The sequence below is a fragment of the Uranotaenia lowii genome, unplaced genomic scaffold (genome assembly GCF_029784155.1).
Source record: "Uranotaenia lowii strain MFRU-FL unplaced genomic scaffold, ASM2978415v1 HiC_scaffold_502, whole genome shotgun sequence".
In the NCBI taxonomy this organism is placed as follows: domain Eukaryota; kingdom Metazoa; phylum Arthropoda; class Insecta; order Diptera; family Culicidae; genus Uranotaenia; species Uranotaenia lowii.
In genome coordinates, this window is record NW_026598426.1 from 11,547 (window position 1) to 27,000 (window position 15,454).

The window sequence follows — 15,454 nt, forward strand, 5'->3', positions numbered from 1 at the left end:
TAGTTCCTACACGATTTTCTCGGAATTTTCCGGGAATTTTCACTGCCGCGCTGCACTTCGCTCTCGTAGCGATCGTTTTTATTCGCACCCGGACGGAAATGAAAATGACATTTCCCGGGTTTTACACTTCACGCTAAACTTAGTGCACTCGTGTATTTCACACGCCGTGTATTTTGTCGTTTGTTTGGGTAAATTTTAACGACACGCTATGATTTATCAACATGGGGATGGGTTTTTTGGTTGCCAAATTATCGTATCATCTTATTTAGGACTAGAAACATCAAATGAAATTTAAATTGTAACACTATCTCAAATCTTAAGTTTTAATCGAGTTAACAAGAAAATTAACCTTATTTGAACCGTAAATATAATTTTTCATTTTTATTCCTGAATATATGATACATTTTCACTCATGCTCATGATTTTGAACGCTTTATTTAAAAAAAAAACTTGTTTTACTCACTTACATTAGCAAACTAATTCGTTCGAACCACAAACAAAACCATCTGCTTGTGGTTCGAAAGAATAAGCTTGCTAATGTAAGTGGCTAAAAAAAGTTTTTTTTTTTAAATAAAGCGTTCAAAATCCTTTTTTATTGGTTCCATTATTGTCGTTTCTTCACCATTGTGCCACTCGCATATACACACATACACATACACACACATAAATTTTTATACTTGTGTATGCATTGTTCAAGCAAAAATGTTATAAGAAAAAAGTTGTCACCAAAACCCCCCCCCATGAGACGTTTCTTCCTACGGCCCTGGTAAAACCTATCATATTGAATTTGTCTTTATTGTATGGCGACCGTCATAAAAAATGTAAAATTATAAAAGAAAAGATTAAACAAAATCCTGAAATATACATTTATTAATCTTTTTGTAATAGTGAATTAGGTAAAATAGGGTATTAGCAGGAATTTAACTGCTGATTCTCGTTTAGCTTTGTTACATGTGGAGAAAATGTTATTTTAAAGCATGTTCATCTTAAAGTCTCGAATTCAACAGCTCGGCAACCCTGGGCCACAGACGATCACTCATTTTAATCGTACACCTCTATAAAATCTCTCTCAATGCTCAATTGCGAGTTCAGTGTCACGCTTAAGTTTGATCTGTTCAGATCATTGAAATCGGTTGGGATTAGAACGCGCAAACAGATCCGGTCGATCTAAACAGCTCGCGTAACGATGATGACCGCTCACAGTAGGTTATCGTTGCTTTTCGGAGCTTCGCTCATCGCGTTATTGATACCGGTGATCCAAGGACAAGAACCACATACGCTGGTGCGGGACCGGAAACGTTGCACCCCATCGCCGACGACGGCCAGCGGAAGTGTCATCCAGAGGGGCCGCAAGTTCTGCAGCGGCGAACTGGTCTTCGAGGACAACTTCGACTTCTTCGATTTTGAAATCTGGGAACATGAGAACACTTTGGCCGGGGGAGGTGTAAGTGACTTGAAACAAACAAGACCTCTGGAACTGGTTTTCGGAATCGGTTCCATGAGTGAGGCCAGTTAGTGGACATCTTGAATTGAAATGGTGTTTCTGTTTGCTTTCGTTTCCAGAACTGGGAATTCCAGTGGTATACAAACAATCGATCAAACTCGTTCGTTGAAGATGGTGTTCTGTACTTGAAGCCGACATTAACGTCTCAGGAGTTCGGAGATGGCTTTTTGAGCTCCGGAACGCTTAGTTTGCTCGGAAATCGACCGGTTGAACAGTGAGTATCATCTTAATCAATTTTAATTGACCAAGTCGAAAAAGTAAGTCATAATGTAGTAAGGGAAATGTTAAGGAACAAATTATCGAACTGGATTAAGATGTTCAAAGTTAAGAAAAAAATTTGGAGTGTAAGGAAAAAAAATCGGAATTTTCAGATAAAAAATTATTGTCAAAACTAGTCTAAAAAGTCTATTGAATGTCGAAATTTTGTTTCCTCAATTCAAATTTCATTGCGGTCTTTAGAACGAAACAGTCTAAAATTCGTTTTATGCCACCCTCTCTTCCTTCAAGAAAACGCTACGGGAAATTTTCAAATTTTCTTTTTTTTTTTAAATAACGCGATTTGGCTTGTTAATTCTTAATATCCCTCGCATGTCTACAATCTGTTTTTTTTTCAACAAGCACTTTTTATTGTTTAAAATTTAGCAGTATTAAATTTTTAAAACTAAAAGATTGAGAATACTCAAGTTGCTAGTTATAATTAGTTACAAGTTACAATACAAGATATTTATAAGAGTTTTTTGTCCTTTTTTAAATTTACATAAAATCTTACTTTGCATTTTTTTTGCATCGGTCTTGTTGTATTTGACAAGTCAAATTCTACAAAGTTCTGATTAATTTGTTTTTGGGACGTTATTTTATTTGATATTTTTGACCATTGGGTTATCTTTTTTGTAATGAACTGGAAATATTTTTTTTTATTATACAAACTTTTACGGAAATAAACAAAATTAATTTTTCAGAGCTGACGTAAAAACGAAAACGTCGATCCAAAGTACGGATTGCCTTCAGATTACAACTTTTTCATAATAAAGAATAACATTACAAAATAAATGAAAGTCATCAATCCTTATAGATATTTTTAAATCTTTGCAGTTGTGAAGCGGAATTTGAAAAAAAATTCTTTTACACATGCCAGCAGTTCAATTACATGATAATTGAAAACTAACTTATCAAAAATTTTGTAAATATTTAGTTAAGCATAAATAAAAATCTTAAATTCATATCTGAAACCAATAATGGGATATATCACCAAAGTAACTAAATTTTGCACTTCATACAGTTAAGTCTAGTAATATCAATTACAAACAGGGCCAGATAAAATTGTCGGCAGAATCGGGATCATTTTTCTAGGGGGGGTTCCCAAATTTGGTTCTCATTCTAATAAAAGATATATCTCTAGAAATTTGTAAAAAATCTAGTACATTGATTCTTAAAACAAGCATAATTTCTGCTAAACAAAATGCTAAATGAAACAGCAAATCGTTTATTCAAACTTGAGATGTCAATCCTGATTTAATGTTCATTCTCACAATAAAGTTTCAGTTGAAAGATGCGAAGTCAAAATTTAAATCAGAATTCTACTTCAGAAATATACTTGTTGACCACAACAATAAAATACAGAGTTAAAGTCTCAAATTTTAGTTCTGAATAAAAATTTAAAAAAGCAAAGGGAATTAAAGGAACACTGAATATTTATTTTTACTCGAAATGAATATAAGAATAAAGAACATGATTCCAATATAATAAATTAAATTCAATTAATGGATAAAAAATACAATTCAAAAATAAACAGTTTCAAATTAAAATTCAGTGCCAGAGCTAGGTTCATTCATCCAGATACAAATTTAAAATCCGTATTCAATTTAAAAGACTAAAACCAAAACTAATTTTAGAAAATGAATGGGTAATTTGAAAAAAAAAGACCATTTTTGGTCATTTCTTTATTTGAAACGGCTAAAACTTTTTGAAAAATTATAAGCATGTAATATTCAATCATATTATTGATTGTGTCTTTGAGAAAACAAGCAGAGCCATACTTAAAAACTCGGATATCGAATGTTGGCAGATATGAATTGGAAAATGGAAAAATGAAAAACCGTATGCGTTATTTGTCATCAGATTTTTAAAATATTTTTTCCAAGCTTCGTAGTTGAATAAAAAAGTGTCAAAACTTTAAACCAAATTTTTATTTGATACCATTCCAAATGATTTGAAAATTCCATATTAGATTAAGTATTCGTTTTAAATATCAAATTTGAGTCAAAACATTAGAAGAAATTAAAAAAGGAGGTTAAAAATCTGGTTTATTTCTAATTGTAAGTTAAAACAAGAACGACGGAGCTGATTTAAGATAACGTTTAGAAATCATGAAGCTTAGCTATTTTTAAATCAGAATTTAAGATAACAATATTTACCTTAAGTTTTAAATAACACTGAATTTCTGTGAGTTTGAGTTGACACGCATGGACGTCAAACATTTTCGCTTCATGAAAAAGTTGTTCCAACTGAGGAAAAAAGCTTAAATGTGGAAAACCCAGTATCAAATTCAGTTAAATAATCGCAAAGTGTACAGATATGTAGTGGAGATAAGGGCATAACGAGCACCCGGGGCATAGTATTTAAGCACTCTTTTTCTCTACAGAAGTAGGGTAAATGAGCCTAATTTCGCTATATTTTGTCAGAGGTTTTTAGATTTGTTATTATTGCGCCGAATCTTTAATACTTAGATATACAATTTTTTGGTGACTAAATTCCAAATTTTTTTTCTGAACTCTGTTTTGGTTTGAAATAATCATTTCAAGCCTTAATTTACGAAAAATATCATGTTTTATAAAGTGTGTCGATGTTCCTAATATGGCACTAATTGTTCCTAATGTTAACATATGGGTGTTCCTAATGTTAACATATGAGGAAAAATGTATCCGCGTACCCAAATATTACACTTTTTGTTCCTGATTTTGCATATGGGTCTGTTTTTTTAATACTTTAAAAAGAAAAATCTTAAAACTCACCTTTTTATAAATATAACAACGTTTTAGGAATATGAATCGGGAAATGAGAACTATTTAAATCCTACACAATATTCCTTTACGCTAGTTTTGAGGAAAATAGTGAATATTGAGCTCATTTAAATTCAAACTTTACCTTTTCCAATGGATACATTTATTATATTTCAAAAAGTAGAAAATTCTACAATGAATGGATATGGATACAAATGGATACAAATAAGTTAAGTTAAACAGAGCATCATGCAACAGCATTGTTAGATGCAACATTTGGGTACCACAACAATTATTTAACTTTTATTTTAATATAATTGATTAAAACTATCATTTAATGATTAAAAAAAACGATGATGCCATAGTTTCTCACATCGAGAGAGAATTTTATGAAGTTTTTGAATCTCATAGAAAGTTCGAAACATCGAAATTTTTACATTTTTGATGCCGTAAAAAACTTTACACAATGGGACGGATTGACTTAGTGATATTACCTACAAACTTTATATGGAACTTATTATCCTACATCAACACTGTTGGTGTATGAATATTTTTCGAACAATCATTTAATTTTTTAAAATAAATATTTTTAAAATTCCGTTACCAGTCTAGGCTAAAATGCATCGACATGCAAATCAACGATTCACAGTTTAAACCTTGTTTCCATAAGCTAAAATATGATGTAAAATTTTTGTAGTATTATTTATCCCTAAATGCATCAGCATCCTTCTGCTTTCTTTTAAAAGAAAAAATATAAACTTTAATTCTAACAAAATCTTAAATAACTGCAGATCGTGCTTTATGCGTAACGACATCTCAAATATGTCGAAAACTTTTCAAAATTTTTTATTTGATTTTTCATTAAGAACAAAGGTATTTGCAACTTAGATACCCCTTTTTCTTAGTAGGGTGAAAATCGCATGTTATGTAAATTTAAAAATAACTGGTGAAACCAATTATTTTTCTGACTACGTTAATTTGATGTCCCATTAACCTTAAAACTTTTGATGTACAAACGGTAGGATTATCAATGGACATTAGGGTTTAAGAAGCAATTGAAGTTGAAAAGTGTTGTATGTTGCCCCAAAAGACGGTAAACAACGTATTTTATTGAGATTTTTTTTATTTTTCCTTTCGATTCTGTTCTCGTTAAGAAGCTCTCTGTAATTTGATGGTTTCCTTCTCTGTCGCGAAAGGTGCGTTCCTTACAACCATATTTTTTCAACATTTTAAGCTTTGAGATATACTGAAGTAAAAAAAAACATGTTTTATTAGCTCAAAACAGTTTATTTTAACAGATCGTTGAAAATTATGTTAAAACACAATTCTTTCAATCAAATTTATTTCAAATACATTCTATGACTTTGATATAGTTTGGAAAACTTTGACTATGTCCATAATTAGGAACACGTTGAAAATAGTGTTCCTAATTGTGGACATATGCTTTTTTAAGTTTTTACAAGAACAAAACATCGTTCTAACATACTTATTACTTAAATCATTATAAAAAACAATCCGTCAAAAAATTTCAAAAAAATCGGTTGATAAATTCAGCTTTAATCTTCTATTTCTAAACAGGTGTTTTTTAAGTAATTTGCTAACACTTCCATTCAATTTGGACATACTAGGAAACAATCCGGATTTTACGAAAAATCTTGTGAATTAGAAAGCTAATTTGTTTGTAAAATGAAAGATCACATGATCCTTTACAATATCATTTTTTTGATAATTGTGATAAGTGAAAAATAACGTCAAAAACAAGCAAAATCGAACAGTATGTTAACATTAGGTACACATGCCACATTAGGAACACTTACCCTACGGTTTTTTTCTAGAATAAATTTTCATGAGGAACAGTTTCGTACTTCCTATATAGTATCAATTTTTCAGCAAAAAAGCAATATTCTTTTACATATTACAGAATTTTTTGAATAGAACTAACTAAGTTATCAAGTGACGAAAAAAATATACATAATACAACGCAAAACAATGTCCCAGAAACAAAATTTATGAGTGTACGTGAGTTGTTTGTAATCTCCACACATTATTTTGTTGTTACTTTTTTAGATGTATGCGACGACTCACCGTTTAGTGCAAAGTGTATCGATCATGAATGGTAAATGAAAAAAAAATCGCCACGATCAGGGGTGAAATTATGAATCCTATTCGATTCGAGTTACCCGTTTCGAGTTGAACTCGAATCCAACTAGAATCAGTATTACGAATCTCTTTCGTGTTTTAAATTTTAAAGTACTAGATTTCGAGTAAATCGGGTAGTAGATCATCGCGAAACGTTCCATTCGAATCGAGATCGGTAATGCCAAAGTTGGTCGAATCAAACGAAACTCGATTGTTTCGAGTTCCATAATCCCGCCCCAGGATTCGAGAACTCAAGTCCACTGAGATAATTCCGCTAGGCCAAATCGTCGGATGAAATAAGATAAGCTGTAGCTCTCAAATGAGTTGATTTCATCGAGTTAAATATGCTGCTAGATTCTAAAGCAGAAAATGCCCATCGTGCCCCGGTTCATGGTGCTTATACCACAGAGAACAGACGTACAAGCTAGTCCACGAAACTTGTGAAAAATATCCAACGACCGTTTTGACCCAATTTTTATTTTTTGGCTGGGCCACCTGATGTCTCGAAACACACCAAATCGTAAAAAATGTACCTAATTGACTGGAGATAGCCGATTCGTCGTCTGACGATAAACGTCCAAGAAGTGCAAAAATGTATTTCAAAACTGTTAGTTATTTTCACTGCCTCAGTAGAGCAAAAATAAAGGGAGTGAAATTCTGTCTAATCAAAAGTAACTCTTATTGCATTTATCCAGCAACAAATTGAACCTGCCTATTTTAGAGCGGCATTAGTGTAATTACTAATGTGTTCATATACGATAAGCCTTTTCGAAAACTGGCAATTGAAAATTTGATTTGTAACTTTTGAACGGCGTAATAGATGGCACTGTTCCAAGTTAATTTTCAATGTATTTTTTGGATACCAGCATTTGAAATTTTACACATTTTTGAAGATTTTTTGTTCGAGCTTGTACGTCTGTTCTCTGTGCTTATAATGCCCCAGGGATGATTCTCATTATGGCCTTACAGCGATCAATATTCAGCTTTTGGCATACGTTTCTTAAATGCATTTTCCAACGTTACTAACAAGTTTTAAAATTTCGAACCAGATACGCAATGAATTTGTTTAGTAAAGCTTAGTTCTTTTAGAAATGGGACAGTTACGAATGCGTGTATCTCAAAAACCTTTCGTTTGATCTAAAAAGTTTCTATGAAGGAAATGAAGGTAATTTTATGATAATTCATGAAAAAAAATTGAAAAAAAATATTTATCGTTTTTTTTTGTAAGAATACATTCTACTTTATTCTTGGTACCTCCTATCGGCTAGCGCACACTTTTTTCAATCATGATATTGATCAGTTTTTCACTAATACTTCGTCTAATCTGTAGTATAGGTAGCTACACCCTCTTTCAATTTCTGCTACTTTTCGAACCAACACTTCTAAGAGAAACTGAGGGCAATTAAGTGGATACAGATGTTTCGAAATTAATAAATTTGATAATTTTTGAGCCACTTTTTGAGCGTTTTTAATGGAATTTATGCTGGAAAAATCTGGCAATAACGAAGTAAAACCATCACAAGATTAAACTTAAAGTATAATCGGTTAGTATAGATCGTAGTTTGCGAAGGGTGTATAAAAGATTACTCTCTTGAGGCTTTTAAAAACAGCGAAAACCATAGTTTTCGTTTTGAATATTGTTATTTCTTTCCACAGGAGCAGAATTTTTGGAAATCATAATATTTCATAAAAATAACCAGCAAATACATACTTTAATATACTCGGGACCTTGCCACGAGCAGACATGGTATAGGATTCAAACGCTCGAATTTGTTTAAAATAGGGTATTTCATAAGTATTGTCGTTCATTAGAAATCATCTGTCCCAAAGCCTCGGAACCGGCTATACAGCTTACGAGCTCTGGAACTGGCAAAAATTTAGTGTTTGAGGTGTGGTTTGAATGACTCATTACCAGGCAACACTTTCAGCTTATCGAAGAATTTTTTTTTTAAATTTCAGCGATCTACCTTTAGTTTTTCGCTTTTTGAAAATTAAAAATGCTGGTATGAGACTTGATTCTCTGATGACCCTTAGCCGAAGTGTCCGATCATATGCTTCACTCCAATAAGCATTAACATTGAACTTTGTGGACATTTTGGACAGTATTTGCATACTGCATACATTTGCGTAATTCTTCGAATAATCAACGGTTTTTTCAGCTATCAATTTGATTATGATGGATTTTGAATGTAACTGTGCAAAATTATTTTTTCCTTTTTCTCTTGCATCGTAAATATCTCAAAAACACGTAATTTTTAAATTTTGAAAAAATAGGTCGGATAATACTTTATACAGGCAACAAATTGCTGCCAAAATTTCGAATGTCCGATTAGTAGTAAACGAGCTATTAGCAAAAGAAAGTGTCCCATTTCTAAAAGAACTAAACTTTACCTGAATGCGATCCAGAGACGCAACTCACTTATCATAATCATAAGCGTTTTTTTAAGGTCAAATTAGCGTTTTCTGTAAGGTAATTTACTATTTAGACAGTTTAGACAGAAAGTCATAGATTTACTGTAAAAAAGAGTGTATTCGAGAAAAAAATGCTTCACTTTGTTTTGTGAATAACTTCTAAATTAAGGTTGCCAGATTTTTTCCGGCACATATCCGGGCCAGACAAATCCTGCCCGTTTTATCTAAAAACCTAGCAAAATCCGGTCAATTCGGTCAAAACTCAGGAATTGTTCAACAAAACTCAAGAAAAAAAAATACTTGATTTTTTTTCCTTGAAATACATCAACAGATTTAAAATCATATTGTAAACTTTCAAAAACTCGTTTATGTTGATTTTGATAAAATTTCTAAAAAAATTTTAAATTTTCCAAATAAAGTAAATAAATCCGGGCAAAATCTGGACTTTTTCATCAAAATCCGGGCAATCGAACCGGACCGGACTTTTTCCAATTTTTATATCAAATATCCGGGCAAGTCCGAATAAAACCGGGCAGTCTGGCAAGCTTATTTTAAAAGCATGGATGGGAATCGATGAAATTTTCAGTAAAGCTGTTTAGTAATGTAATGTTCACATTCGCAAATTTTTTTGACGTTTGAACTACCGTTTTTAAAAATCAAGGCTGTTTAAGTACTTTTTCTGTTGCCTGAAGCTTAACCTTTAAAATTTCTTGAAACTTTAAATTTTATTGAGTTATGGCAAATTCAGCAGATTGTTCTCCTTCGGCACAAATACAACGTATTATGTTAGGTTTATGTTTTCGACCGGTGAAATGTTTTTAAATTTTAATTTTTGGCTTTTTACGGTCTTGGATCTCAATCAAACAACTTATTTTTCGAAATACCCGACGTTTCGACCATTTTTTGTGGTCTTTCTCAAGGGAACTGGAAGTTTATTTGAATATTTAGTTTTGAGCATTGTTAGTGGACTATACTAAAGTGTGTAAACTCACTTATCTGTCTGCTGTTATTGTCAATATCGTTTTTTTCCAACGGCTAGGTGTCCAGTACTTGCAGCTCTGTGGGGGGGTATTGTTGTTTTTTACATTTGAATCATATTTATAAATTTATCATCTTACAATTTTAACCGGAAAGAAAAGAATATTTTTCATCCGATTTCTTATGGTCGCACTTTAACGAACTTTTTGAACTATGGATGTTGTGTTATGTGGATTGTGTGGGTATTGTTTGGGGTTGAGCTTTCTGAGTTGGTAAGTGGGATTTGAATTGGTGTAATGTGTGAGTTTAGAGTATTCTTTATGCTATTGCTATTGCTGGTTGGTTGTTTTGGTTTTACGGATTGTAATATGCCTGTGTATGTTGCACTTAATCTAGCTGTATCTGTCCTGAAGTTTACGGTATTTTCTGTGTTGGTGATATGACACATCTCCAATACGCGTAATGTTGATGTGTATTGCGCTCTATCTACGATTTTGGCTCTGTTGTGGTCGAATCGATGTTGCGTGTTTATAACATGATCCGTCATAGCTGTTGTATCTCCTAATTTCTTTTTTATTTCGGCGGTGTTGGTGACTCCGGTGTCCAATACTTTTTCATACCGATTGATATCGGACTTGTGACCATACATCCTCTTTGTGAGTGTGTTGGTGCTCATTCCGATGTACACCTTCTCGCAGTCTCGGCATGGGATGTTGTAGATCAGTGGTTTTCAAAGTGGTCCCTACCGCCCCCTTGGGGGCGTTGAAAGCTTCCAGGGGGGCGGTGAGCTCAATGTTGGAATTTGGGGGGCGTTGGAAGGGCTCAGGGGGGCGGTGAGGTCGTGATCCACATTTTCACAAATCACGATACAACATAGATTTGGAATAATAACGAGTAAGTTCGATGCAAAAAATGAAATTACTTTACAAAACTAGACATCAGGTTGGAGACTAAAATATTTATGATTTCACATAGCTGCAAGCAAATTTTTTGTTCCATAGTATCTCAATTATTATTTTTTAATGCCACTAAAAGATTTTTTTAACTTGTCACTGATTTTGTATATGCTCTACATGTTGATTTTGATTGATAAGAATATTTTGGGTTATACAAGAACAAGAATAATTTTAGATGGCAATGCTTGATAATCTTTAAAGTGTATTGTCTAAAAAAATCTGATAAACAGAAAATACCTTCGAAAAAATTTGTATTCAAAGGCGTTATATGTGATTTAGTGATGGTTATTTTTGAAAGAAATTGTGTAAGAATTATTTTAGATCAGAGAATTTTTATTTAAAGTTCTAATGCAAATTAATGATAAATAGTTTTTTTTACCAAAATTTAAGATATATAATTTGATGTCAAACTTATTAATAAGTTTATGTAAGTGTCCAGTAAACTTTACATAGAATTAAGTGTTTATTGGAGGTTTGAAGCAATATGAGGCCCTTGGAACCAAATAAGTATAAGTTAAGGTAGCCAGATTGCCCGGATATTTATTGCAAAATTCGTCGAAAGTTCGGTCCGGCTCGGTTGCTCGGAATTTTTCACTTCATTTGCCAAAACAAACAAAATAAAAACAAATTGTGTTGTGAAAATTTTTATTTATGATTCCGAAAAGAAATTTTTTGAACAAATTTTAAGGAAATAACCATGAAAAGTTTTTTGAATGCCTGAATAAAAACTTTTGATAAAATATGACAAAAATAAGTTTTTTTTTTGATATTTTGTTAAGAAATTTCTGGGTTTTGAGAAAATTTGCCTGGATATTATCCGGATTCTTGGTCGACAATTTTGAAATCAAAGGCCCGGATTTTACCAGGATTTTAGATAAAATATGCTGGGAAAATTCTGTCAACCTTAGTATAAGTGAATCAAAGCAAATTTCGAGAAAACACGCTTCTAATTTGTTATGTTCAGTAATTTTCCATATATTTAAAAAAATGCTCTTTTCTTTCGAACAAAATAGTATGCAATTAAAATTCTTAAAATCTGAAAAATCATGAAATATAGTTCGAAATATAAGAATCGTTTGACATTATTAAATCAAAATCGACCATTTTTACACTTATAATACCTTTTTGGATCTGAGGGCCTCATATAAATTTGAATGAATTTTGAGTTAAGCATTACAACAACATCAAGCTAAAAGCTAATGGCTTTTTAACGATCCCAATTTTCATTTTTTCAATAGATTTTCTGAAAATTTGCTCAGGGGGGCGTTAAGCTCGAAAATTTTGCAAAAGGGGGCGGTAAGTGAAAAAAGTTTGAAAACCACTGTTGTAGATGATATTTGACTGTTGGCCCGGCAGGATGGGATCTTTGACGATCGGAAAAAGTTTTCCGACGTTGTTGATCGTTTTTTGGGCGAATTTAATGTTTACAAATTCTTTTTTCAGGTCTCTAATGATTTTGGTGGTAAGCGAAGGTATGTATGTTAAAGTGCGGTAGCTGAAATCGGTGGATGTTCCGGATTGTGTAGGCTGAGTGATTGTGTTTACGGATGCTGGTTCGATGTTTATGCTAGAATGTTGCTGGTTGGTGGACGGTGGTGATTGCTGATTTTGGCTGATTGGTGTTAATTGAGGATTATGCTGCTGGTGTATGGATGAATTTGGTTGGTGCAGTTGTTGTTCTTGAGTGGCTGGTGAAGATTGGTGATTATGCTGCGGTTGTTGGATGTCTGTTGATGATTGGTGGTTCGGCTGTTGTTGTTCGGTTGGAGTTGATTGGTTGTTCGGTTTGTTTGTTGATGGTTGCTGGTTCTGGTTTTGGTTTTCTGGCGATGATTGATGGACAGGTTGTTGATGGGTTTCTGATGATGATGCTGCGTGGTATGATTGTTGATGTTTAGCTGGTGGTAACGTAGGATCTTTGTCGGTTGATGATTGTTGGTTCTGTTGTATGGAAGTTGTTGATGGTAGGTTTTTATGCTGCGGTTGGGTGGTTGATGATGGTGATAGGGTGGTTTTTGTTGCAATCAGTTCGTTTGCGATGTTTTGTGGGTTGTTTTCTAGATGATTGGGATTTGATGTGGCTATGGTTGAACGTGATTTAAGATGATTGAGCATTCTATTGATGAGGCTGGATGGGTAATCATTCGCTCGTAGGTGTTGGAATATGGTCTGTTTGCATTGTTGGTGTGTCTGGTTAGTGGTCAGTTGAACGACCCGTTTCATAAAATTGTACAGCTAGATTAAGTGCAACATACACAGGCATATTACAATCCGTAAAACCAAAACAACCAACCAGCAATAGCAATAGCATAAAGAATACTCTAAACTCACACATTACACCAATTCAAATCCCACTTACCAACTCAGAAAGCTCAACCCCAAACAATACCCACACAATCCACATAACACTACATCCATAGTTCAAAAAGTTCGTTAAAGTGCGACCATAAGAAATCGGATGAAAAATATTCTTTTCTTTCCGGTTAAAATTGTAAGATGATAAATTTATAAATATGATTCAAATGTAAAAAACAACAATACCCCCCACAGAGCTGCAAGTACTGGACACCTAGCCGTTGGAAAAAAAACGATATTGACAATAACAGCAGACAGATAAGTGAGTTTACACACTTTAGTATAGTCCACTAACAATGCTCAAAACTAAATATTCAAATAAACTTCCAGTTCCCTTGAGAAAGACCACAAAAAATGGTCGAAACGTCGGGTATTTCGAAAAATAAGTTGTTTGATTGAGATCCAAGACCGTAAAAAGCCAAAAATTAAAATTTAACAACGTATTATAGTTTTCGCATAACTATAGGATTCACAGCCAATCAAAACAGAGTATCAATTTTGTAGGACCTATGGAAGTCTTCGTGCTACAAGACATCAAATCTTTCAATTTTTTTTCCTTGTTTTTTTTCCGGAACATCCAGGCAAGACTTTCAACGAAAATTTTCTGGCTGGAAACCAGCCAGGTGCTTGCTAAAGAGTTCGTTTTGCTGTTCATTACGTAATTTTTCAAAAAATCTCCCCTCTATCGGTTCAAATATTTTGCGCACGATTTGAGCACCGTATTATGTTTATTTTTCCGGTGAGCAGCTTTTTTATCTTGTAGAAATGAAGCCAGGCCTGTTTATTAGTCAGCTAGACGAGCCAGTTTGAATTTGTCACTTCCCCAATCGATATATTCGGATAGTGCTTGATAAAACCTCTTAAATTAATCAATTCACTTAATGAATAGTTGAAGTTTGAAAGAGTTAGCTCATTGTTTGATCTTTTTAGACACCTTGAACGATTTACTATATGAACTTTGGTTGAAAAGTTTATTTCCAGCTGTTTTTGGGTCTCTCGCTGGGACTTTCCTGAATTTTTTGCGATCCTGCCCAAAAAATTTCTTCAAAGAGCTTCTGTATTGGACGATATTTCAAAATCACTTGACAGATTGTAACCAGATTCAATATGTAAACCGTACATTAGTAGGTAGCTTCACTGAAAATTTATCAATTTGCAATTCCAATTCTTTTTTTCGAATACACTACTTAATATAAAAATTACGAGTTGTGTGGTTGAATAGCGTAATGTCGCGCATTTTTTTACATTTTGAATTGAATTTAAGCCTGACCACAGTTTTAAATGATCATTAGATTGGGTTTGAAAGTTATGTGGTTTAGATTCTAACAAAGTAGATCAAAATAGCATTTGGCCTTCCGCAAGGCCCAATTTCGCTCAGCTCGCTTGTTCAACAGTAGGGAGATGCTCAAAGACGCTCGAGTTAATAACTGACATCAATGTTTCACAAATTCATTAAGAAAATCAAAATAAATTCACAAAAACCACCTAATTTTTGACTCATTTTAATTTTTTAGATGCACCAATGCAGCCTTCTACGGATGCGAACGTCGCGGTACGGAGATGAACATAGTAAACCCCATCAAAAGTGCACGAGTCCGCACGCTATCTTCATTCAATTTTAAATATGGCCGAGCAGAGATCCGCGCTAAACTTCCGACGGGCGATTGGCTGTGGCCTGCCATTTGGTTGCTTCCAAAGCGCAACGTGTACGGCACTTGGCCCGCTTCCGGGGAGATGGATTTGATGGAGTCTCGAGGTAATGAAGATTTAGTATCAGGGGGAAAACAAATTGGTACTGGACAGTTTGGACAGACGCTTCACTTTGGACCGAATCCTTCGTATAATGGCTGGAGTACTGCAAGTTCGGCAAAGAACTCTGAGCCAGGGAAGGAGTTTAACAAGGACTTCAACGTCTATGGGTTTATTTGGAGTCCGACAAACATCACAACCACTTTGAATGGTGAGGTCGTAGAAGCCATTGAAGTTGGCGAAGGCTTCTGGAAACGTGGAGGTTTTGATAAGCTCAATCTGGAGAATCCTTGGCGTTACGGGAGCAAGATGGCTCCCTTCGATCAGGAGTTCCATTTTATTCTGAACGTTGCCGTAGGTGG

General features: G+C 33.7%; 1 protein-coding gene across 1 annotated transcript; it reads left to right on the forward strand.

Annotated features, from left to right (window-relative positions):
• Positions 1 to 1,142: 1,142 nt before the first annotated feature.
• LOC129760197 (beta-1,3-glucan-binding protein-like) lies at positions 1,143 to 15,450 on the forward strand (the record flags this gene model as incomplete). Its single annotated transcript, XM_055757798.1, has 3 exons — positions 1,143 to 1,444; positions 1,564 to 1,718; positions 14,858 to 15,450. Coding segments are annotated over exons 1-3 (1,006 nt in total), but the record flags the coding sequence as incomplete, so codon positions are not given.
• Between the last annotated feature and the right edge of the window lie 4 nt (positions 15,451 to 15,454).